We start from the raw sequence: 27,031 nt of genomic DNA on the forward strand, positions 1-27,031 counted from the left end.
CACACTCTTTTTGAAAAAAAAAAAAAAAAAAGCCACAAAATGACATTAGGAAGCACCTAAAAAAAACTTAAATGCAACAATCCTGCCTACCATCCTGAATCTCACCATAAAGCCTCAGTGAATGAACAGCAAAAGCCACATGTGTTACAGATGAATTTTGCAGAAGATTCACTGTGTATGTTACCCTTGCTTCATAGAAAGTGGTGAATTTCACTGTAAAAATATGCAACATACAAATCCACAACATAATTGACATGCATGCTGTTTAATGCACACAGGTGTTGTCTTTGTTTTAACCAGCCCTGAGAGCAATAAACTGTTGATAATCATAATTACAAACTAAAGGGATTAGGCTTCGAGGATTACATTTAGGAGGCAGCACTGTGTACACATTAATAACACAATTATTTACACAAGAGACAATTGCCCAATACTTAATGGGTGGTCAGAAATTAGAGAGTCTTGATTTATTTTTCTGGCACAGTGTGGACCCTCTGAATGAGGTAGAGATGCACAGCTAGCATGCTACACATAGTATAAACCAGTGTTTCCCAACCTTTTTCGCGGGGCACCGCTACCGAGGTTGACGAGCAAAAAAAAAAGGGAAAAAACGCGCTGCACTATATCTATTTATCTGTCTCACTGTCACTCAGTACTTACTGCACTTGTCTCCTTGGAGGGCTGGACTATAGTTAAAAAAAAAAAAAAAAAAACTATGAACAAATTTCTATGCACACTGCATGTATCTTATCTTGCATATATCTTATTTTCCCCCACATTAGGTTGGCAGTATAGTTACCCCCACATTAGGTTGTAGTTCCCCCACATTAGGTCCAGTATAGTTCCCCCACATTAGGCCCAGTATAGCTCCCCACATTAGGTGCAGTATAGTTCCCCAACATTAGGCCCAGTATAGTCCCCCCACATGAGGTCCAGTATAGTTCCCCCACATTAGGTGCAGTATAGTCCCCCCACATTAGGCCCAGTATAGTCCCCCCCACATTAGGTCCAGTATAGTCCCCCCACATTAGGTGCAGTATAGTTCCCCCACAGACATACAGCCTTCAGCCATACAGTGTATTACTGAAGGCTGTATGCCTGTGTACTGCCCCACTTCGGTGTTACGACCACCACTCCTCCGGTCCGGCTATAGCAGTAGGTCCCGGGACCGGAGGAGCGGTGCTCGGAACACCGAAGGAGACGCGCCGCTGGTAACACTTACCAAGTTGACAGCACGCGTCCTCCTCGCTGCTCCGGTCCTCCACGATTGTTGCTATGGGTGCACGCATGGGACAACGTCAGTGACGTCCCTGCATGCGCTACCTCCCGGCGGTCCCCGCGTTTTTAAAGTAAACGCGGGGCCGCAGGGACTTAGAGGCATCCCTGTGTCCCGAAAGCAACTTTCGGGACACAGAGATGTCCCGTGGCAAAAACACCCGGCGGGTGTTTTTCCCACGGCACACCTTACACTATGTCACGGCACACTAGTGTGCCGTGGCACAGTGGTTGAAAAACACTGGTATAAACTAAGTCCTGCTCACACTTTTTATTACTATTATTTTTTTGTCTCTCTGCTGCTGGAGATGGAATTTCATTAACACGAGGCGGTGGGCAGAAGATTGCAGGGATGGTGAGACACCTAGTCCGATAAACAGTAATTTTTTTGTAAAGGAAATTATATACAAATATTTTGGGACTCACACAGGCCATCAAATGGAGGGAAGCTGTTTGAAATGACAGTGACTGTTTGAACAATGGGTCATGACAGCATGAGCCTGCGACTGTTATTAATGCCAGACATGCTTCATGGCACATCAGGCTAAACCAATCTTTTGTCAAAGCTAAAGGGGTTTTCTTAGGTAAGAATATTAATAGCATCAATTTTGGATTGACTTTCCCCCCTATCCCGCAGTTGATTGAAGGGCCGCGCACACTCTGCTAATAGTTCAACGTATTTGGAACTCCTGTCTGAGGCAGAAGTATGTGCAATGTATTGCAGCCTTGTCCTCTCCACTGGAGGAATAAATGTAATACTTTAATAATGTAGATGAGATAGAACGTCTGAGTGGCATATAGTGAAATGGGAAATGCAAAAAGGTACAATCACGTCCCATCCCTTGCAAAACACTCCATAGCTTTGTCTATAAAAGAGCTTTGTACAGTTCGGAATTCCATTTAGTGCTCTAAAGCTTTATTCCATGTTACCTCTAAAAGCCTTTATGATGTGATTGCAGCATTGGATTATTGATGTAGTTGCTCAATCAAAACTATATATGAACACAAAAAGCAGAGCAAAAGAATGTGCTACTAATGCTTGAAAGCACATGTGAGGAAAAGTAAGAAACACATTCCCTTTAGTTTGCGCGTTTTCATGTGCCTCATTTAGTGAGGCCCTGACACCTTTGGAAATGTACACGGAGGACCTATACCATCAATAACTATATATTATCTTGTACCCTCTCAGTCTCTTGTGCAGATAAACAGCAACTGCATGAAGTCAATGCTTATGAAGCTAAAGATGATGTTACCTCTGATGCTAGTGAACAAAGGAGGGATTCAGACAGTAAGAAAGATGAATACAAATGGAGGCTATCACAGCTACTCGGCTCTGAACAGACAATGGGTGAGGAATACCAGAGTGACGCCAACTCTGCAGAGAGTGTGTGCACAGAGGACTTTGCAGTCAAGTTCAAACAAAGGATGGTGGAACCAATGGCAAGTTCAGAGGCTCATGAAAATGCACAGTACGGCACTGGGGAAACTATGGTAGATTATTCTGAAAGTCGATCACTGTTACTTCCAGTGTCTGATGACAGCCCTGTTGACCATCTGAACACAGCAAGGAGAGAAGACATTCTTCAACAGTTCAAAGAGGAGTTGGAAGATGACTTGCAAGCTGCTCTTACCAAAAATGTGGAGGATCAAGCTTCAGGCAGATACAGGGAGAGAAAAGATAGCGTGGAGTCTTTAGGTGGGCAGATTTCAAGACTAAGCCAAGCAAACCATTCTCAGCTTTCAAGCCTCCCAAGTTTGGAGAGAAGTTCTGTGGTAAGCCATTTGTCGTCCATAGGTAGTAAAGAGCACCAGCCAGTGCTTCTTACTGGGAACTCCGCTGTAAGAGAAAACATGAGCAAGACTGAACTTCCACAGTCACTCAGCGACTATCAGGCTGTCAGGGAGCTGATTCCATATTTGTATGAAGAGCAAAGGCTTCCTGCAGATGTTGAGCAAAGTGATTGTAAAACGAGAAATCTTATAATGAATACTACTGACACAGAAAGTGCGGGTTGTCCTACAGACACACTGGATGCAAGCGGGATCAATAGATCTGAAGGAAATCCCTTAATTCCCACAAAAGAAGTTGCCAGAAGTACCCATACAGTGTCTGACTCCAGTTTGCCAAGTGGTATGGACAAGAAGGACGATGCTGGAGGAACTCCATTACCTAGTAAGAAATCATATTCGGAAACAGAAATAGGCCGATGAAATTGTACTGTCAGTTTAGTCAGATCATAAATTTGGTCAAATCAATAATGTTATTCAGTTATTTAAAGAAACAAGGCATTGATGGTAAGCAGGTTATAGACATATTCTAAGCAGTTTATAGTCAATCAGCTTAATTATTGCAAAATGATCTTTTCTGACTGAGGGAAATTTATTCCTTTTGTTACTACAATGCATTTTCCATGTGATGCAATGTAACCATTACATCGATGTAATGTTTGATATCATGCAAGCTACATAAACCTGATCAAGGTAGCCATTGTCCCTGCTCCAAGCCACTGTAACTGCGCAAAAGGAGACAGAGCTTCCCACTTGGCCTCCTAGGTAACTATCTAGCATGTGCCATTACATTCTATGGCACTAAGTCTATGGTTTTCTTATGGAAGAGAGAGTTACAAGTGACCTTGTGATTATCACAAACGCATTGGTTAAAGTTACACAAATGCCATATGGAACCCTAGCATCTTTCCAATACAAGGTTTATTGGTAATAGCAACTATAAAATAGGAACACTTTGTTATTTGTCTGATGCCTACAAGATTATTCTATCTGGTGAGTGGTGACCTAATTCCTACAGTAGTAATCCCATGTAAACCAATGTTATCCCAGTGATGTCACCACCTCTTTAGATAGACCGTGCTTTCAGGAAGTTTTTAGACGCTTTTGTTTTCCTGCATCATTTTGCCCTTAAAGGGGTACTCCAGTGGAGTACTTCTATTTAATAATCTTAATTTTTCCAGTACTTATCAGCTGTTGTATGCTCCACAGGAAGTTCTTTTCATTTTGAATTTCTTTTCAGTCTGACCACAGTGCTCTCTGCTGACGCCTCTGTCCATGTCAGGAACTGTCCAGAGCAGGAGAGGTTTGCTATGGGGATTTACTTCTGCCTGGATAGTTCCTGACATGGACAGAGGTGGTAGCACTGTGGTCAGACAGAAAAGAAATTTAAAAAGAAAAAAACTTCCTGTGGAGCATATAGCAGCTGATAAGTACTGGAAGGATTAAGATTTTTTGAATAGAAGTAATTTACAAATCTATATAACTTTCTGGGACCAGTTGTTTTTAAAAATATTGTTTTCCACCGGAGTACCCCTTAAATATCCCATAATGACAGTGAAAAACAGAATGTTGGACATCTTTTATAATTTTTTGTAAAAGAAAAACTAAAATATTGCAAAGCAAAATGTGGGAAGGCTTCCTGCACCTTTTTTGGAGTTGCCCTAAGATACGGGCCTTCTGGGATGGTGTGGGGGTGGGGGGGGGGGTTCCCGCTGCGAGTTACAGTACCATTTATTTGAATGGGTCCACGGACTGTCCGCAAATCTGACACTATTGCGGACTGTCTGTGGACCCATTTAAATCAATGGTAGCGTAACTCGCAGCAGGATTCCCGCAGTGGGAAATCCACTGCTAGTAATAGCGTGTGAACGCACCCTAAAAATTAAAATGGCAGGCGATCCCAAAAAGTTCATACTGGGGGCTGGTAGCGAGTCAGTTCATAAGAAAACCTTAATAAGACTTTTTTCATATGCTAAACTAGTGGTGGTGAGGAAGTGGTTTGATACCAATCATCCTTAAGTTCAGCATTGGCAGCTATTGCTACAAAAAGTATGTCGTCATGAGAAAATTCTGTCTAAATCTTAAAGAATATAATGCGATCTGGGGTGTGTGGTTAGAAGATGGGAATAAAGGGCCCCCCAGTCTAGATGGACTAACCTGTAAAGTAGTTATTCTTCTTCTTCTTTTTTTTTTCCCCCTGCCTCGGTTGGGGGGACGGGTGGGTGGTTGGGTTGGAGTAGGGTATTATGTAATATGTATTGGGGGTAATGGTGACTGTGGTATTTTTTTCTATTCTATTGAAAATTAAATAAAAAATTATAAATTAAAAAATATATATATATTGCATTGACATTAGTTTTTAGACCCTTTGCTCAGTAATTAGTTGTACATCTTGGTAAAAAAACAAACAAAAGAAAAACATTGACCTTTGTAATATACTTCATTAAATTTTTTTTTATAGAAATCATGGATTATAAAATCAGGCTTTGTCCAAGCTAAAGCACAGGTATGGACAACGTCCAGTAAGTGAGGGTGGGCTTGCACTCCTCTGCGCTCTCTCCTGTCTGATAGTACTCCTCTGTGCTCTCTCCTGTCTGATAGCACTCCTCTGTGCTCTCTCGTGTCTGATAGCACTCCTCTGTGCTCTCTCCTGTCTGATAGCACTCCTCTGTGCTCTCTCTTGTCTGATACTACTCCTATATGCTCTATCTTGTCTGATAGGACTCCTCTGTGCTCTCTCCTGTCTGATACTACTCCTATATGCTCTATCCTGTCTGATAGCACTCCTCTGTGCTCTCTCCTGTCTGATAGTACTCCTCTGTGCTCTCTCCTGTCTGATAGTACTCCTCTGTGCTCTCTCCTGTCTGATAATACTTCTCTGTGCTCTCTCCTATCTGATAGCACTCCTCTGTGCTCTCTCCTGTCTGATAGGACTCCTCTGTGCTCTCTCCTGTCTGATAGCACTCCTCTGTGCTCGCCTCTGTCTGATTGTACTCCTCTGTGCTCTCCCCTGTCTGATTGTACTCCTCTGTGCTCTCTCCTCTGTGCTCTTTTCTGTCTGATAGTACTCCTCTGTGCTTTCTACTGTCTGATAGTACTCATCTGTGCTTTCTACTGTCTGATAGTACCCCTTAGTCCTATCAGACACAGAGGAATCCCATTAGACAGGAGAGCGCACAGAGGAGTGTGCTAGGCCATCCTCACTTAGTGTGCTTTAGCTTGTACAAAGCCATGATTTTATAAGCCATGATTTCTATAAAAAAGAAATAAAATTCTTATTTAATTTACTTAAAGGGGTACACCGGCGCTTAGACATCTTATCCCCTATCCAAAGGATAGGGGATAAGATGCTTGATCGCGGGGGTCCTGCCGCTGGGGACCCCCGTGATCTTGCACGCAGCACCCCAGTTAAAATCAGTCCCTGTAGCATGTTCGCTCCAGGTCTGATTACCGGCGACCACGGGGCCAGCGGTGTGTGACGTCACGCCTCCGCCCCTCGTGTGATGTCACGCTCCGCCCGCAAGCCCATGGGAGGGGGCGTGATAGCTGTCAGCTCCGGGGACTGATTTTAACTGGGGTGCTGTGTGCAAGATCACGGGGGTCCTCAGCGGCGGGACCCCTACGATCAGGCATCTTATCCCCTATCCTTTGGATAGGGGATAAGATGTCTAAGCGCCGGAGTACCCCTTTAATTTCTTATGAAGTATAGTAGATAAGTTAATGTTTTGCCAAGATGTACAACATATAAAAAGGTTTTTGAATCTGACAGTGCCCATTTAAGTCAAAACTCTGGCTTGGCCACTCAAGGACATTCACAGAGTTGTCCCTTCTGGAAGTTTCTCCAATCTACACAAGATCTTAGGAGCTCAGCTAGAATGATCATTGGGTGACCTCACATAGCAGTTTCACATTTTCATTATGGAGTATTGAGTGCAAATTGATGTGGAAAACTTTAAAGAGAAATTGACAGCCTGTTCACTCGCACTAGTGCTGGTGAGCAGCTTTAAAAACAGTCATCGGTTACTATAATCTGTGTAGTAGTTGCAGAGTTATGTCTGTTTAATCCTCTATTCCCATTGCTCTGCTGTGTGCCCTCTTGCCTCCTCAATATTCCCCGCCTGGCCCACCCCTGTGAAGAATAGGCTAATGTATTCAATATCCTGCCGATGGTGAGCGTTCTGCTCAGAGGTGCCACAAAAAGTGAAAGGGTCTGAAGCAGAAGTGCAACTATAGGAGGTGCGGTTGCAACCAGGCCCAGGAGCTTAGGACCCCATAAGGTCTCTTTCCTATAACAGTAGACTAGTGCTATAAATAAGCATTATAGCTGTGGACCCTGTAACAGTTTTTTAATTGGAGCCCAGCACCTTTAAGTTATGCCTGGTCTTAAGACTTCACACATGCATTGTATACCGTGTAATATACACATCAGACAGAGATTAATTTTTGAGCTGATGGGAGGTTATCTTGCTTATCTCATCTATATTTGCTAGCCAGTGGTATATGGTCATCTATGAACGTGTGCATATGCAACATCTTTAATCAAATCATTTGACACCGAAATTGGTGAGTTCGGCTTTACTTTGCTTAGTGTTTTTAGGTATCCTTTTGCTTCTTATGCTTGATGAAATGTTGAGACATTGCAACCTTCATATGTGATTAAAGGGGTACTCCAGTGGAAAACTTTTTTTTTTTTCTTTCAATCAACTGGTGCCAGAAAGTTAAACAGATTTGTAAATGACTTCTATTAAAAAATCTTAATCCTTCCAGTACTTATTAGCTGCTGAATACTACAGAGGAAATTATTTTCTTTTTGGAACACAGTGCTCTCTGTTGACATCACGAGCACAGTGCTCACTGCTGACATCTCTGTCCATTTTAGGAACTTTCCAAAACAGCACATGTTTGCTATGGGGAGTTTCTGCTACTCTGGACAGTTCTTAAAATGGACAGAGATGTCAGCAGAGAGCACTGTGCTCATGATGTCAGCAGAGAGCTCTATGTTCCAAAAATAAATGTATTTCCTCTGTAGTGTTCAGCAACTGATAAGTACTGGAAGGATTGATATTTTATTAATAGAAGTAATTTACTAATCTGTTAAACTTTCTGGCACCAGTTGATTTAAAAAAAAAAAAAAAAGTTTTCCACCGGAGTACCCCTTTAAAGCTTTAATGGGTTATTCCAGCATACTATTTTTGATGTTTTGCTGGGGTGGTATAAAAATAAAAACAGGTGATACTTACCTACCCCGTTCTTATGCAGCTCCAATTCCAGTGAGATCCGGTCCCCCGCTGCTTGCTTCTTCTCCCTACCTCCCTACCAGACAGTTACTGGCCACAGCAGTGTCCCATCTTGGTAATAGGTTGCCAGCAGGTCCTGCTGAGACATTGGGCCTCATTAACTAAGGCTTCCTGAGTAGATTTTGTAGGATTGTTTGTGTCGCATGTGTCGTGCACCCGAATTTCCAACAAAAAATCAAAAAAAAACTACTAACTCTCCATTTAAGGGTATGTTCACACTACAGTGTGTGAACGGAATCTCCGCTTGCTGAATTCAGCTAGCGGAGATTCAGCCTGGCAGCCGGCGGCGGCGGTAGGACCGCGCGGCATTGTTTGCGCCGTCACCATTGACAGCTATGCAGTGCTCGCGGACTTCCGTGCAAAGAATGAACATGTTCTTTCTTTGCGCGGAACAATTTCAGCGGCGGAATTGTCCGCCGCTGAAATTCTGCAGTGTGGACAGGTCTTGCGGAGACCCATTCACACTAATGTTAAGTTCACACCGCGGAATTCCGTAGTGTGAACATACCTTAACTCAGAAAACCCTACAAAGGGGCATGACCATCAGTGAAAAGGGGCGTGCCTAAAAAAAACCACTACATTTTCTAAAGAAACCTACAAATTTACTAATGTTTCCATCTAAAATGTGGTGGATTTGAGCTCTGGAAAACCCGACAACTCAGAGCAGGTGTAAAAAGATCCAAATGTAGGGAAAATCACCATATACATGATACAATAGTAAATACCATGGAAAAATACATTTTGAGTAGTTATGTCGTACTTGTTCTTTATTGTTTTACCACCCCTGCAACATATCAAAAAAATATTTTACTGGAATAAATCTTTAATTTTGGCTTTACACAGTATCAACTAAAGTAATGATATATAACTAGCAAATCTTTTGTAACTCTTACTTGCCATTATTAATTGTGCAGTCAGAATATATTGACTTTTATGTGAATCAGTCAGTCTGTATGTCATGAACAAACATATTTTATGTTATTCAACTTTTTTTTATTTAGGATTAGATTATATAAAGGGGTACTCCGCCCCTAGACATCTTATCCCCTATCCAAAGGATAGGAGATAAGATGTTAGATCGCCAGTGTCCCGCTGCTGGGGACCCCGGGGATCGCTGCTGCAGCACCCCGCTATCATTACTGCACAGAGCGAGATCGCTCTGCACGTAATGACGGGCAATACAGGGGCCGGAGCATCGTTACGTCACGGCTCCGCCCCTCGTGATGTCACGGTCCGCCCCCGTCAATACAAGTCTATGGGAGGGGGCGTGGTGGTCGTCACGCCCCCTGCCATAGACTTGCATTAAGGGGACGGGACGTGATGTCATGAGGGGCGGAGCCATGACGTCACGCTGCTCCGGCCCCTGTATCGCCCGTCATTACGCACAGAGCGAACTCGCTCTGTGCAGTAATGATGGCGGGGTGCCACAGTGGCGATCCCCGGGGTCCTTTGGATAGGGAATAAGATGCCAGGGGCGGAGTACCCCTTTAAGGATTAGATTTTTTATGTATTTGATTATGTTTTCACAGGAAAAAACAACCAAGTGGAAGATCTGATCCCTGTGGACTCCTCATTGACAGAAGACAACAAAAGTTCTTGTCTATACAAACATGTGGCTGGTATGTAATGCATTATATATTCCATAGTTGGTATACAGTATGTGCCACTCCTGACCAAATAAGGTTTTCATCGAGATGAGATCTTTGCCAAACAACTACTCAGTTTAGCCATCCTGGAATGCTATTTACAGATATGTATTCTACATATTTCCCTATCAATCTGCACTCCATATTCCTAATTGAGAACGTGATAACAGAACGTTTAGAAATTTTTGCAAATGTATTACAATAGAAAAACCAAAATTTCACATGGACATAAGTATTCAGATCCTTTGCTATGACTCTTGATCATCTTTGAGATGTTTCTATATCTTAATTGGAGTCACCTGTGGTAAATTCAGCTGATTGGATAGGAATTTGAAAGACACACCCCTGTCTATATAAGGTCTCACAGCTGGCATTGCAAACAAAAACCACGCCATGAGGGGAAGGACTGCATGTAGAGCTCAGAGACACGATTGTGTGAAACACAGAGCTTGAGAAGGGTGCAAAAACTTTTCTGCCACACTGAATGTTGCTAACAGTACAATGGCCTCCATGATTATTAAATTACTTTGGAAAAACCAGGACTCTTCCTAGAATTGGCTGCTTCACCAGACTCAGTAATCAGGGGAAAAGTGCTTTAGTAAGAGAAGGGACCAAGAACCCAATGGTTCCTCTGGCTAAGCTCCAAAGATCCTTTGTGCAGATGGGGTAAACTTTCAGAAGGTCAGCTATCACTTCAGCCTCCACCAATCTGGGCTTTATGGCAGAGTGGAGAGAAAGAAGCCTCTTCTCTGTAAAGGAGACATAAAAGCCAGCCTGGAGTTAGCAAAAAGCACTATAAGGACTCTATGACTGTGAGAAACAAAATTCTGTAGTCTGATGAAACCAAGATTGAACTTTTTGGTCTCTATTATAATCTTCATTTCTGGACGAAACCAGGCAGTGCTCATCGTCTGATTAATACCATACCTACAGTGAAGCATGGTGGTGGCAGTGCTTGAGATTAGGGAGACTGTAGTGGTTGAGGGAAAGCTCAAAGCAGCAGAAAGTAAAGAGATATTCTTAATGAAAACCTGATCCAGAGTGCTCTGGACCTCAGACTGGGCTTAAGGTTCACCTTCCAACAAGAAAATAACCCTAAGAATACAGCCAAGACAACACAGGAGTGGCTTAGGGACAACTCTATGAATGTCCTTAAATGGGTACTCCGGCCCTAAGACATCTTATCCCCTATCCAAAGAATAGGGGATAAGATGTCTGATCGCAGGGGCCCCACTGCTGGGGACCCCCGCTATCTTGCATGCAGCACCCACCTCTGGGAGCTACACGCAGCAGGGCCGGAGTATCATGACGTCATGACTCCGCCTCTGTGTGACATCAGGCCCCGCCGCCGCAATGCAAGTCTATGTAAAGGGGCTTGGATTGCGGGGGCGGGGCGTGGTGTCACATGGGGGCGGAGACGTGACATCACGGTACTCCGGCTCCGTAGTCGTGACCCGGCACATTCCGAGGCTGCAGCGCTGCATGCAGATCCCAGAGGTGGGTGCTGCATGCGAGATAGCAGTTGTCCCCAGCAGCGGTATCCCCACGATCAGACATCTTATCCCCTATCCTTAGAATATGTCTTAGGACCGGAGTACCCCTTTAAGTGGTCTAGGTCCAGAGACCTTGTTTGAGCACAACTGAACTTCTCTGGAAAGACCTAAAAATGGCTGTCCCTCAATAGTGCTATCTGAGCTTGAGAGGATCTGCAGAGCTGAATGGCAGAAAATCCCAAATCCAGGCGTGCAAACCTTGTGGCATCATACTCAAGAAGACTGGAGGCTGAATCACTGCCAGAGATGCTTCAACTAAGTCTTGTTTAAAGGGCCTAAATACATTTTTTTTTTAGTTTAGGTGCCTTGTATTATACATCCGGTCTGTCACCATTTCAAGCTAGGTTGATAAATTCATTCTGGCCACCTCTAATGCTTGTCATACTGACAAAAAGCGAATTATTTTGTATTGGATTCCTAATTTTAGGCAACATAATTGTAAATCTTGTCATATTCCTTCCATAAAGGTGTTCCTTTGAAGAGCTTTGATGCCGTGACTGTTGACAGTGATTTGGACTCTGTGACAACAGAAAAAGTCAGGGATCACATCCGTAAAGCTCTGAACAACAGCAAAGGAGGTGAGAGGTTATAGAAGGGTTTACTGTATACATTAGCTTGTTTTTTGAACTATGCTTATACTAAAGGGGATTTTTGTTTTACATTTGTTGTGCATATATATTTTTCTTTTAGTATTGGTTGGATGGCATCTGCCTATTGGTGGGGTCAGGGCTGCAGCATGAAGTGGTGGTTGAAGGGTCTTCTATATTTACTGTAATAAGTTTAATATATTCTTGTTCCTTGTTATCTACTATTTTATATATTTTTGCTCTATAGCCATACTCCTTATAGTTATAATCCATATGATCCAAATTTGCTGTAAATCTTTTGCTGATTTACAGTAGGTGTGGAGTAAAAATGTTCGGTCTTATCTCTGATGCTGTTTTTCTGTTGGGTAAACAAATGAATTGTATAGAAAATCCTAAATATATGTCTTTGACAGACTCCAGTCACAAAACCAGAAGATTTACGCGCAGTAGGAGTAGCTCTGGACGGTAGGTTCTTTCATTTTTGCTGAATACATATTCACTATGTAAATTTACACTAATAAAAATATCATCATAAGAGGAAAAGTGTGATTTAAAGGAAATCTGACAGCAGGCTCATCCATACTACACATGTGCAGTGCAGGTGATCCTGATAAAAATTCTGTTTACCTTATAAAATTGGTCCAGCTTATGAAAAACATAAGTTTCTTTTGGTGTAGGGCCCCTGGGTGACCTTAAGGGGTTCTCTTCTCTTTGGTCCGAAGAAGCCTATGGGGAGAGGGTCACTTGGCTCGCGGTCATTTCACTCATTACTCCCTCAGCATTTTTTAGTTGACTAGCATTCATTGCTGACTGATACTTTCTTGTATGTTACGGTCATTCCTGACTTGTCATCATGTTAAAGGGGTGGAAAACTATTTTTTTTAATTAACTGTTGCCAAAATGTTAAACAGATTAGTCAATTATGAACAGTCCAATTCTAATAGAAAAAGGAAACGGCACCAGTACCATATAATGTGAACCTTCACTGACAGTATGTTGCTTCCCAGGTGAGCCAATTGCACCTGGGCCGGGAGCATAAATCGAAGGAAGCTATCAAGTCTGGTGGTGCTCTACGTGTACATGTACACTGTTAATCTTCTATTTAAAAATCTTAATCCTTCCAGTACTTCTCAGCTGCTATATGCTCCACAGAAAGTTCTTTTCTTTTTGAATTTCTTTCCTGTCTGACTACAGTGCTCTATGCTCATACCTCTGTCCATGTCAGGAACTGTCCAGAGTAGGAGCAAATCCCCTTAGCAAACCTCTCCTGCTCTGGACAGTTCCTGATATGGAAAGAGCAAGGTAAGACACCCCCCACTGTTCTGTCAGCTGTTCGGGATGACATGATTTCACCACGGCGATTCCGAACAGCTCCGCTGAGCTAACCAGCAGTGTATTCTCCCGTTTTAGACGCCACGATCAACTTTGATCGCAGCGTCTAAAGGGTTAATACCGGACATCAGCCCGATCGGCGATGTTCGGTATTAGCCACGGGTCCTGGTTGCTGATAGAAACCGGGACCCGGCAGATACAAAGCTTCTGAGCGCGCTTCACAGATCGGGAGCTGGCCACAGGATGTAAATATACGTCTGTGGTCGTTAAGGGGTTAAGATGTTATGTACTAATGCAGTCTATTATAGTTAGGAATGCCCAGGACATTATCCTCTCTGTCTTGCTTCTGTTCACCTCGAAAGTCGATGCACAAGGACACAGATTTATGGTGGAATTGAGACAGTTTTGTTCGGGGGTAGGGAGGGATGGGTGGTTTTGTTGGGCTGGTAGGTGGCTTTCAGGGGGGTGTTGTATTTCCCTTGGGTTTTTGTTTGTGGGGGAGCTGATCACAGGACATAGAGGGTGGAGGAGGGGTTGCTAGTAAACCAGCATCCTGCCTTGTTGCTCATATGATAAAACTAGCATATTAGCAAAACTAAGGATTATTTTGAAACAGCTGGACTGATTTTAATAAGGAAAGAAGCAATTTAATCAGGATCACCTGCACTATTAACCTGTGTATTTAGGTTAGTGCAGGTAAGCCTGCTGTCAGATCCCCTGCTGTTGTAAATACTAAGAAAATAGGGGGAGATTTGCCCATAGCAACCAATCAGATCGCTTCTTTTATTTTAAGCAAGCACGTGGAAATGACTATTATTTCCTTCACTTATCCATTGGTATGTTCTCTTTCAGATACCCTGACTTTAGTAAAGTATCCACAGATGATGAAGAAGACTTTGCTAGACCACTTATAAATAGAGAACTAAAGGATGAAAGTTTTAAGCGATGGGTCTCCAGCCCTATTAAATCAGCAGAGGCCCCCAAAAATAGCTATGCAAAGGGCGTTCCCCTTGACATTTTGGTGAGTATATACAGTTTGGTAACATTTCTGAATTATTTTCACTATTATCATCCCTAAGTTTTATACTTTTTATACTACGTGAAACCTGGCAGCGCACCGGAGTCCAGTGCATGTTGTTGGTTCACCTGCTTAATTTTTTAGTTTTATACAGTCATGGCCGTAAATGTTGGCACCCCTGAACTTTTTCAAGAAAATGAAGTATTTCTCACAGAAAAGGATTGCAGTAACACATGTTTTGCTATACACATGTTTATTCCCTTTGTGTGTATTAGAACTAAACCAAAAAAAGTGAGGAAAAAAAAGAAAATTGGACATAATGTCACACCAAACTCCAAAAATGGGCTGGACAAAATTAATGGCACCCTTAACTTAATATTTGGTTGCACACCCTTTGGAAAAAATAAGCTTCTTACACCTCTCAGCTGGAATGTTGGACCACTCTTCCTTTGCAAACTGCTCCAGGTCTCTCTTATTGGAAGGGTGCCTTTTCCCAACAGCAATTTTAAGATCTCTCCACAGGTGTTCAATGGGATTTAGATCTGGACTCATTGCTGGCCACTTCAGAACTCTCCAGCGCTTTGTTGCCATCCATTTCTGGGTGCTTTTTGACGTATGTTTGGGGTCAGTGTCCTCCTGGAAGACCTAAGATCTCAGATCCAATCCCAGCTTTCTGACACTGGGCTGTACAGTGCGACCCAAAATCCATTGAAATCCTCAGATTTCATGATACCTTGTACACATTCATGGCACCCAGTGCCAGAGGCAGCAAAACAACCCCAAAACATAATTGAACCTCCACCATATTTCACTGTAGGTACTGTGTTCTTTACTTTGTAGGCCTCATTCCATTTTCGGTAAACAATGATGTGCTTTACCAAAAAGCTTTATCTTGGTTTCCTCTGTCCACAAGACATTTTCCCAGAAGGATTTTGGCTTACTCAAGCTCATTTTGGCAAAATGTAGTCTTGCTTTTTTATGTCTCTGTGTCAGCAGTGGGGTCCTCCTGGGTCTCCTGCCATAGCGTTTCATTTCATTTAAATGTCGATGGATGTGGGTGGAGGGGGGGTTTGCTGTTTGTGAACTGTTTCTTGTAAAAACATGTTTAAAACTTTAATAAAAAAATATCTGATTTAAAAATGTCGATGGATAGTTCACACTGACACTGATGCTCCCTGAGCCTGCAGGACAGCTTGAATATCTTTGGAACTTGTTTGGGGCTGCTTATCCACCATCCAGACTATCCTGCGTTGACACCTTTCATACATTTTTCTCTTCCGTCCACGCCCAGGGAGATTAGCTACAGTGTCATGGGTTGCAAACTTCTTGCGCACTGTGGACAAAGGCAAATCTAGGTCTTTGGAAATGGACTTGTAACCTTGAGATTGTTGATATTTTTTTTTACAATTTTGGTTCTCAAGTCCTCAGACAGTTCTCTTCTCCTCTTTCTGTTGTCCATGCTTAGTGTGGCCCACACAGACACACATTGCAAAGACTAAGTGAACTTCTCTCCTTTTTATCTGCTTTCAGGTGTGATTTTTATATTGCCCACACCTGTTACTTGCCCCAGGGGAGTTTAATGGAGCATCACATGCTTGAAACAATCTTATTTATCCACAATTTTAAAAGGGTGCCAATCATTTTGTCCAGGCCATTTTTGGAGTTTGGTGTGACATTATGTCCAATTTGCTTTTTTCTTCCCTTTTTTGGTTTAGTTCCAATACACACAAAGGGAATAAGCATGTGTATAGCAAACACTAAGCTAAAACTGATTAGCTCAGTGACCTGGAGGCGGGTATATCCTTCTGGGAGGAGCCGACTTTTCTGTTGCCATAGTGTCAAGCCTCCTAGTGACAGCAGCATATACCCATGGTCTGTGTCCCCCAATGGAGCCGATAGAGAAACACGTTTTACTGAAATCCTTTTCTGTGAGAAATACTTAATTTTCTTGAAATATTTCAGGGCTGCTAACATTTACAGCCATGACTTTATATGTGGGACTGTGCTTATGTCATTCATTGGATTCTTTTACTTAAAGGGTTTTTTTTTTGAACAGTGACATAGGCTCAGGTACGGTAAAATAAAGGTGTACTCACCTCCCTGATCCCCTGTGTACACCATTCTGACAGAGCCTTGTCCTGCAGCCACTAGTGAGGGATCAGGGGCAAGTAGGTACACATTTTTTATAGTTTTTATGCTAAACTCCACAGAGTTCACTGTAAAAAGCATTCCCCAGACAAAATTGTAAATGTAGCAAATAGCTGATTTTTATATTGAAATATAATTGTAGTCTGGTATTAAGAAGGCAATGATGATAGTTGTTAACCTTTTAACAACAACCTATAATTACAGCCAACAAAATATAAACATTTCTCAATTGCTGTATAATTCACTTTTATTCACAGCCATGTTTGTTAGTAATTTTTGATAAACTTGACCTGTCATGTAAATAAACTGCAAGCATGTCAACCACTGGTTATTGTAGTTAAAGGGGATTTACATAGTAGATGTCGGTCTCACAGCTCTTCATATTAACATCAGCTCTGTGAATTGCACGGACCTGATCCTTTCTCTACAGCGTGTATGGAATAATTACTATGTTCTAATGATTGTATAATTATGTCAGTGTTATACATGTATAATTATGCTAAAGATTTATATCTATCTGAACGCACAGAATATTTATCAATATAGTCATCATCATCACTCAGGGAATAAGGTGCTGCAAAAATTTATAAAATAATTTCATAGTCACATTTATTCTTGGACTGCTAATTGACAGCCACTATGTCATCACTACACTGGCTCAGGTAAATTTACTACGTTTTGCTATGGAACATCCGCCACTCAAATACATCTCATAACTAAGTTTAAATTAACCCTTTAGTGACGTGGGATTGTTTTGGCATTAAAGGGGTACTCCACTGGAAAACATTTTAAAATCAGCTGGTGCCAGAAAGTTAAACAGATTTTGCTTCTATTTAAAAATCTTAATCCTTCCAGTACTTATCAGCTGCTATATGGTCCACAGGAAGATATTTTCTTTATGAATTTCCTTTCTTTCCACAGCGCTCTCTGTCCATTTTAGGAACTGTCCAGAGTAGGAGCAAATCCTCATTCTGCTCTGGACAGTTCTTAAAATCGACAGAGGTGTCGGCAGAGAGCACTGTGGTCAGACAGAAAGGAAATTTTAAAAAAAAGAACTTCCTGTGAACCATATAGCAGCTGATAAGTACTGGAAGGATTAATATTTTTAAATAGAAGTAATTTACAAATATGTTTACTTTGCTGGCACCGATTGATTTAAAATAAAATGTTTTCCAGTGGAGTACCCCTTTAATGACTGGGCAACATTTTAAAGTCCTACATGTGTCTCTGTATGTGATAATAACTTTGGAATGCTTTTACTGATTGCATAGATTATGAGTTTGTTTATTTTTTTGTGACATATTGTACTTTATATTGGTGGTATATTTGGGTTGATACATGCAGCATGTTTTTTTTTTTTATGGTGTTCTTTATTTTGTGGGCCAGTTCGATTAAACTAATTTTATTGACACCGAAAATGTACATATCATTTAGAAGTACATGCATAATAATATCAACAACAAATACCACAAATTATGACATCAGTAAACAAAACAGAGAATTACAGGGGCTTCCTTAATAGTCCACCAAAAGGACAGTAGTAGAAAAATATCATCATAAGTTCCGCCTACCCTAAGACTCCTTTCACATTATATGTTGCTCTATTTTAAAGACCCGTTACAATGCCCTGTTATGAAAACCCTTAAAAACGTCCGGTAAAAATCCCATTCAAGTCCAGGGAATTTTTTGATTATCCGTTATCACCCGTTATAGCCCATTATGAATAACGGACATTATTTGTGATGGGAGAAAAATGAGTGCATGTAATTTTTTTCCTTCCATCACAAATAACACCTGTTATTCATAACGGGCTATAACGGGTGATAAAGGATAATCTAAAAATCCCATAGTCTTGAATGAGATTTTTTAACGCCCATTTTTAATGGTTTTCTTAATGGGACATTGTAACGGGTTTTTAAAACAGAGCAACATATAGTGTAAAAGGAGCCTAACATAGCAAGGAGTAACAGGTAAGGGGAATTTTGTGGGGGCGTCCCCGACAATGTGTATAGAGTCATTCCAGACATCCCAAATCTCAGAGAACTTTTGTGGGCAGCGACAGTGTTGGTACACCAACTTTTCATATGGAATGGCTGAGTTAACAAGCTCCTGCCACATCGTTAGAGCTGGAAGCTGATCTGCCATCCATCGCAATATTTTTAGGGAAATACGATTATGATGCTGTCAAACTCCCTCATCCAAAGATACAAACCTCTATGGTCAATGGTACTGGATACCCAGCATAGAGGAAAGGAAAGATAGTGCATCTCTCAAAAAGGACTGAATATGTGGACACACCAAATGAGATTAACAAAATCTGCGTCCAGGTGCATACAAAACAGTCTCAAGGGGTGTAAGATAAGATTGACGTATGATGAGACTCCATAGCCTGATCCCAGTCATCATTCTGGAACTCAGGGATTACCAATGCCCACTTATCATGAACTGGCAGAAGGTGTGCAGACAGCAAGTGTGTGTATAAACCAGAGAACAAACCTGAGGGTCCTGGAAGATTAAAAGGGTACTTTAAAGAAAGATAAAAAGATTTGTAAATTACTTCTATTTAAAAATCTTAATCCTTCCAGTACTAATCAGCTGCTCTATAACACAGAGGAAGTTCTTTTCTTTTTTAATTTATTTTCTGTCTGACCACAGTGCTCTCTGCTGACACCTCTGTCCAATGTCAGGAACTGTCAAGAGCAGAGTTGGTTTGCTATGGGGAACTGTTCCTGCTCTGGACTGTTCCTGACATGGACAGAGATGTCAGCAGAGAGCACTGAGGTCAGAAAAGAAATTCAAAAAGAAAAGAACTTCCTCTGTATTATACAGCAGCTGATAAGTACTGGAAGGATTAAGATTTTTTAATAGAAGTCATTTACAAATCCGTTTAACTTTATGCCACCAGTTAATTAAAAAAAAAAAAAACATTTCCACCGGAGTACCCCTTTAAGATCCTTATCAAAGGAAATAAAGATATAAATTGGGTGCCAGGTACCTCATATTTTTCCTGCAACTGTGCAAAGGACAAATAGATATTTTGGTCATATACATCTCCAACAGTCTGAATATTATACCCTACCCAAGAGTAAGGGTCCTCCACAATAAGCAATGTAGAAATAAAATTGAATTCGAGTAGAATACAGACATAGCGCACATCTACAATCTTGTATAATGATCTGATTGCTTCTCAGCACAATATCAAAAACTAACAGGTTGTTAGTATACATTTTTGATCAAAAAGTACAAGCCCACTCGCCGCGTCAAGGCCACCTATTCAGAGTGGGTCCCTAACGTCCCTAGCATAAAATGGCGTAGCACTGGGCGGCGACCACCACCGCCGCGACACAGATGCCCACGGGGGGGAGCGACCCACTGGCAGAGCGGCCCCAATGCCTCTCAAACCAGTCTATGGGCCGCACCCGCCCGCAGACACAGCGCCACGGCAGCAACGAACGCCGCCCCGCACCACACCAGTGTGAACAAGGTGTAATAGCACACTTACCATGCTCTCCCAGTCAGACTGGGAGGCTGCTAGGAGTGAAATGGCCCTAGTGTGGCTAATTACCACCTATACAGATTTGGGCTGAGGGGGTGGGGAAGAGTGCAGCACATGTTCAAAAAAAAAAAAAAAAAAAAAAAAAAAGGAAGGATAGAAATCACAATATGAATTTGAGTAGAAAACAGACATAGCGCACATCTACAATCTTGTATAATGATCTGATTGCTTCTCAGCACAATATCAAAAACTAACAGGTTGTTAGTATACATTTTTGATCAAAAAGTACAAGCCCACTCGCCGCGTCAAGGCCACCTATTCAGAGTGGGTCCCTAACGTCCCTAGCATAAAATGGCGTAGCACCGGGCGGCGACCACCACCGCCGCGACACAGATGCCCACGGGGGGGAGCGACCCACTGGCAGAGCGGCCCCAATGCCTCTCAAACCAGTCTATGGGCCACACCCACCCACAGACACAGCGCCACGGCAGCAACGGACGCCGCCCCGCACCACACCAGTGCTAGGGACGTTAGGGACCCACTCTGAATAGGTGGCCTTGACGTGGCGAGTGGGCTTGGTCCTTTTTGATCAAAAATGTATACTAACAACCTGTTAGTTTTTGATATTGTGCTGAGAAGCAATCAGATCATTATACAAGATTGTAGATGTGCGCTATGTCTGTATTCTACTCGAATTCATATCGTAGAAATAAAATTATTTCCCACAGTGTTATTGACGATACCCATTTTATTTAGCTTTTTATGTTTTTTGCCTTTTCACAAAAAAATCTTTTTTTTTTCCCATTTTTTTTATGTTCTGCCAGCCATATTTTTTTTTTCATTCATTGTGTGAGGGCTTATTTGAGGGACAAGCTGTACATTTTATTGATACCTAATTTTTGCGATACGTGCTACTGTTTGATCATTTTTTTTCCCACTTTTTTGGAGGCAAGGTGACCAAAATTAGCAATTCTCGTTTTTCATTTTTTTTTACAGCATTTATCATGAGTGATAAATAACATTACCATTATTTATACATAGTACAAGTCGGTTGTTACGAACATGGCGATACTTATTATGTATTGTTTTAAAAAAATATATTTTTATGATAATATAGGGATTCATTTTGAAAGGTGCATTTATTCATTTATTTATACTACACGTTATTTATTGAAGAACATTTTTATGTTGATACTATACTTCGGTACATCTGTACTGCAGTATAGTATAACTGTCAGTATACACTACAGTATGCGGGGTCTGTTCCCCTGTGAGACCCAGCCTGTGGTGAACTGTTCTAAGTAGGACAACTTGGAGTCCCATGGTTGAATTTTGGATGGGTAGTTGTGCAGTGAGGTAACACAGGAGCCTTTGTAAAAGTAGCTATATCCTCATCTTCAGGTTTCACTTTTTTTTAGTGCTCCCCAGGGCAAGCACAGTGCAGAAGACTCACAGAGAAACTCGCAGGTGAACAGGTGTTACTTGAGGAAACGCTTGCAAAACTCCGTAGGGTAAGTAATATAAACAGTTTACCAGAGCTAATGCAGTTCTCTATCTTGTGAGATTCAATGATATATGATAAAGCACTTATATTATCTAGAGAGGTATTTTCATCATCAAAGTTACACACAGTATAGGGAATAACTAGCAGATTGGTACTGATCTGACTTCTGATAGGCCCACTACTGCTGAGAATGGAAGACAAATGTCCCCCAAATGAATGGATTTTATTAGCCTAGTACTTTTTATATTATATCTATAGTAAAAATGACCTAAATATTTTGCTATATTATCTTATTATCATAGGATGTAGTATGTGAAGAAGACAGATTGTCACAAAGGAGATCCCAGTACAGGGAAGCAGAACAGCTGTTTAATGATATCCTGCAGCAGAAAAAGGTAACCACTCTTGCTTTTCCTCTATAAGTTCCTCCTGCCTTTCCTATGTTCCCTAGCCTGTCTTTTAAGTGCAGTTTTTTTTAGAGGAGATATTTTAAATTATTATTTTGTTAAAGGGGTACTCTGGCCCTAAGACATCTTATCCCCTATCCAAAGCATAGGGGATAAGATGCCTGATCGCGGGGGTCCCGCCGCTGAGGACCCCTACAATCTTTCATGCAGCACACCGCTATCATCAGCCTCTGGAGCGAACATCGCTCCAGGTCTGATGAATCACAATCACGGGGCCGGAGTATTGTGACATCACGGCTCCGCCCCCGTGTAATGTCATGCTCCGCCCCCTCAATGCAAGCCTATGGGAGGGGGCGTGGCGGCTGTTGTTTGCTCTGGAGGCTGATGATAGCAGGGTGCTGCATGAAAGATTGCGGGAGTCCCCAGCAGCAGGCCCTCCGCGATCAGGCATCTTATCCCCTATCCTTTGGATAGGGGATAAGATGTCTTAGGGCCGGAGTACCCTTTTAACTTTAATTTAATTAAATCTCTCATACATTCCTTGTCTTGCTGCTTCCTATCTCTGTAAGAAGCAGTTTGCAGATTTATGCTTCAAATTGAGCGTTACCGGAGCCCTTACTCAAAATTCTGCCCTTTATAAGATCAGATTATTTGCTACATCTGCTTGGTTACATTACACACAGACTGTAAGATCTAAATATGACATATGGTGAAAGATTACATGCTCTGTTTGTGATAGGAAGCTTATCATGAGCTGCAGTCCCTACGTGATTTACTAGAGGGTACTCAAAAAGAAGTTGTGAAGATGGAGTCACGCATGAGGGAGAGCCAGATCACAGAGGAGGACTTCAGGTAACAAGTAAAACAGAAGAAAGCTACAAATTATAATTATAAATGGGAAAAAGGTATATGCTTTCAGTATGCGGTTGTTGTGTATTAATCAAGTTTAGCCCAAGGTTTAAGGGGAAACTTACAGGCTATTTACCCACAGTAAGACTAATAACACTGGGTTATAATGAGGGACAACAGCATTACAACGAGGGATCACTTACATAAATTGGTGCAGTAGATTAAAAGTTCTGCCTCCCAGTATCTGCATTGCTACAGCACTGGAAGCGGGGAGTTGGCTTACCGAGCTTCCCTGCCTCCTCTATACATAGAGCAATGCCCGTCCAGCTTATGAACATTCATTATTTTTCACTCTCACATCCTAGTGTCATGAGAGCCTGCGGACATGTGAGCATTCTGCGGCCATGGATGTTATCTATGGCTTTACTATGGTATAAATAGCAAACATTATGGATCATTGGAATATGACAAGTGTAATCTTCCAGGAAGTGCATGAATCTCACAATCTCTGATCTTCCTCTCACAATCCATTAATATTGAGGACACACTTTTCCCAGTGCTCCAAATCTCATATGTTTGTTCAGCTGATAATCATCTGGACAATTCTTTGGTGTTTGTTAGGGCCCATGCACAATGAGGAAATTAAGTGAAGAATTTCCTCAGCAGATCTGTCCCACCTGGAATAGGTACTTATTGTGCACTGAATTTTACAGCAGAAATAAACTTAAGGAAAAAAAATTAAGTCCCATTGACTAATGGGCTCTTGGTGAAATCCAATTCTGCATTGGAAGTTCTGCTACAGAATTTCCAACATGTGAACTGGGTAGCAGAATGCCATCCAATGTAATGTGAGGCTGCTACAAGTGGATTCCGCTCCGAATTTTCATTGGAATGTCCATAGTGTGTGTGAGCCCTTATAATCCATCCATTAATGAAAAAATACTTGAATAAGAAATACCTTTTTAGTTCTGAGAAACTATATATTTTTTTTAGTTTTGGGTGAATACATGCTTTATAATATAAGGGAATTATTAGTTGAGGTTTAATAACTTTTTGTAGTGGTGTTGAGGTTTTATATTGCAATTTCCTTTGCTGTTCATAGGCGTGAACTAGTGATCCTGGAGTACAAACGCAGCGAGTACATGAAGGAACTGCAGGAACTTGAGCTGGAACTGGAATCTATACGACAGCAATGCTCCAGTACTCACAGCAGCCAAGTGGCCAGCTTCCAGTACGAGGTAATCCACATCAATACAATATATAATAGTACTGGAGAAACAGGTGCCCGCACTCACCACTAGGCTGCTGTAGCTCGACTTCTCCGGCTGAATAGACTATCTGGTGTCAGACTGGTAGCAGGGCGCTCAAAAGCGAGGCGACTGCCGGTGAAGTTTCGGGCTGATTGTGCTTCTTCCGGCCTCTACGAGGCCGGAAGAAGCGCAATCAGCGCGAAACTTTGCCAGCAGTCGCCTCGCTTCTGAGTGCCCTGCTACAAGTCTGACACCGGATCGTCTGTTCAGCCGGAGAAGTCAAGCTACAGCAGCCTAGCGTTGAGTGCGGGCACCTGTTTCTCCAGTACTATTATTTGTTATATGACTTTGGACTTCTTGGTCCCCAGCACCCCCAGACTCACAGGCACGAGCACCCTGATCTCCCGCAGTGACAGCCCGCTATCTACAGTATCTCGTATATAGTGACTACATCACTTTTGCCTAGGTCTCTGACCACTACAGTGTCCTCGCCTATTGTTTAGTAGTTGTTACAATATATACTAGCATTACATAACGCAGCAGGGTGGGCCAGGCTTCTGCTTTTCTTGTTTATATTAATCCGATGTTATAGAATTAGTCTAGTAGTCTATTCTACCTGTTAAGAACTAAGTTGGAATTATTCTATCTCCCAAATAGATCTCTTCTTTGAAAACAGAAAGAGACGAGTTAAAGGCGCGTCTGCGGCAACTTGAGGGAAGCCTGACATTTATGGAAAGGCAGGAACTAGAACGTCAACTGAATAATGCAAAGTCTGAACTGTTCTCTGAGCAGCGAACATCCAGAGCAAAGATAGAGAAGTTGCATGAGGTAAGAGGAACAAAAACTAAGGCTGTTTTGGGGAATTCAAGTTTCATATATGAAATTTTAGTCTGGTATTCTTTAGTGTCACAGTTCGGACACTCAGAGTGGTAAATGCAGTGACATTATTATGTAAGTCTCACTGGAGCAACATTGCACATCGATGGTCACTGCATGTGGGCTTGGTTTTGCCCATAGGAGGCTGCCAGAATATAGTACCTGCCCCAGCTACACAATCAGTCTCCTGCAATCCTGGGGAAACTCTCAGGCTGTGTCAGCATGGGGTGGGCAGTGGAGCCCAATGGAGTCATTTATACAGTGTATGCTGCCTGGACATCCCCTTTAACGGTTTCTGTGTTATCTGTAAATAAAGCGTAATCTCTGCACTTTATAATGAAGTTATTGTTCTCTCTTCCTTTAAGTGGGTAAAACATTTTGCTTGTATAGAGAGACTGTATCCAGTATGTTCACAATTGCACTTTTTGCAAGGGGTAAATCATTAAAATAATTAAATATTATAAAATATTATTTACAACAGTTATTTACATATTTAGAAACTTGATTGTGTTTGCAGAGTTTGGAGGAGTGTCAGAGTAAACTGGAAAAATCTAGGACAGATTGTGATGAGAAACAGGAAAAGAACCGGCAGCTTAAGTCTCAGCTGCGAGAGCTTGAAAAGACGTATGAGACCCAAATCCAGGTAAATTCATCTGAATGAATGCAATCTGTTACCGCCTGTCCACATTCGCAGAATGCAGCACTGTGGACAGCACCTATATTTTGTTGTTTGTGAATGTCACCCTAATGCAGATAAATAATCATTTCACTTTAATATCAGGTTTTGCAGTATGATGAAGTAAAGAGCCCCGTTATAATTCTGTTTCTACTTTTAACATTTTTCACATTTTTTCTGCAATTTCAGACTCAGGCAGAAGAAGCTAGTGAACAAAATGACATGTCCAACCAAAAGATTACTGATCTGACCACCCAGGTTAGGGAGCAGGGCACTAGGATTGCTTCCCTTGAGAAGATCCTGTCTGAGAAAGAGTTGGACTTGCTGAAGTTGAGAGAGGTTATATCCTCAATAAATGCTGAAAAGGAAGCCCAGATGCTGGCAGCAGAGGTTCTGAAAGAAGAACACAATAAACGATTGACTGAACTGCAAGTCCAGCATCAACAAGATAAGGTACGTCTGGCTCTACATCCAGTGCATTGTTTAGGCAGGAAGATTTATCAAAGCATGTCCAAAGGAACAGTGAAGTTCAGCTTTTCTTGATAAAAAGTCTTCTGACAAAGCTGGAATATTGGTTGCTATGGACAACTACTCCACTGTTCCTTCCTTTGTGACAAATCTCCCCATTTATGTCATAACTCATGATGATATGTGTATGTTTAAAGGGATATTCCCTATTTACAGGATTTGAGCTTGGCAATGGTAAAAAGCTCTATGGAGAATGAATGGAGCACCAGCTGTGCATGTGCAGTACACTCCATTCATTCGAAAGACAGACCCCACAATCAAATTGTTATTTCCAATCCTATGAACAGGAGATTATGTTGCAAGTTAGAAATATCCCTTTATTTAACATTTTCATACCTATCAACTGTCCCATTTAATGGAACTAAAAAGGGATAGTGGGGGGTGTTTATCAAAGGATTTGTGTCTTTTTTTAACGTAACTTTGGCGCAGTGTCTTTTTGCGCCAAAGTTTGGCGCATTTTCTCCACTGTCATTTTTACAACTTTATCAAAATCACACGGTCCTGTGTGTGATTTTAACTTTAGTCAGTAATTCATCATTTTGCGCCTTTAGGGTTTTTTTGGGCGCAAATCACCGCCAAGAAATGTTGCACATGGAAAACACACATAGCAATGTCTGAAAATGTAAAGGCGTCAAAATACTTAAAAATTTTTTTTTGGGAAAGCAGCGACGCCTCCAGGGCTTCTCATTACTATCCTGCGACATAGTTGTCTCTGAGGAACCTTCACCCTCCGTTGAGCCAACATTGGACATGGCCACACAGGTTCAGGAAAGGTAAGCACTAAAGCAGTGGTCTCCAACC

At 41.8% G+C, this 27,031-nt stretch overlaps 1 protein-coding gene across 5 annotated transcripts in view; it reads left to right on the plus strand.

Annotated features, from left to right (window-relative positions):
• Positions 1-27,031, plus strand: part of LOC130286426 (trichohyalin-like) — a 98,093-nt gene that overhangs the window by 27,729 nt on the left and 43,333 nt on the right. For 4 of the 5 annotated variants that reach the window (XR_008847410.1, XM_056537273.1, XM_056537274.1 and 1 more), the window contains exons 5-16: positions 2,465-3,448; positions 9,890-9,979; positions 12,027-12,137; positions 12,560-12,611; positions 14,331-14,499; positions 21,559-21,651; positions 21,947-22,039; positions 22,791-22,903; positions 24,003-24,138; positions 24,808-24,978; positions 25,544-25,669; positions 25,892-26,155. Coding sequence is in view for 4 of the 5 variants with exons in the window: in XM_056537273.1 (XP_056393248.1) it covers positions 2,465-3,448; positions 9,890-9,979; positions 12,027-12,137; positions 12,560-12,611; positions 14,331-14,499; positions 21,559-21,651; positions 21,947-22,039; positions 22,791-22,903; positions 24,003-24,138; positions 24,808-24,978; positions 25,544-25,669; positions 25,892-26,155 (2,402 nt within the window). In the remaining variant the exon portion in view is untranslated. The remainder of the gene's footprint in view (positions 1-2,464; positions 3,449-9,889; positions 9,980-12,026; positions 12,138-12,559; positions 12,612-14,330; positions 14,500-21,558; positions 21,652-21,946; positions 22,040-22,790; positions 22,904-24,002; positions 24,139-24,807; positions 24,979-25,543; positions 25,670-25,891; positions 26,156-27,031) is intronic. The other variant, XM_056537276.1, reaches the window with a different exon arrangement.

The sequence above is a fragment of the Hyla sarda genome, chromosome 1 (assembly GCF_029499605.1).
Source record: "Hyla sarda isolate aHylSar1 chromosome 1, aHylSar1.hap1, whole genome shotgun sequence".
Lineage (NCBI taxonomy): Eukaryota > Metazoa > Chordata > Amphibia > Anura > Hylidae > Hyla > Hyla sarda.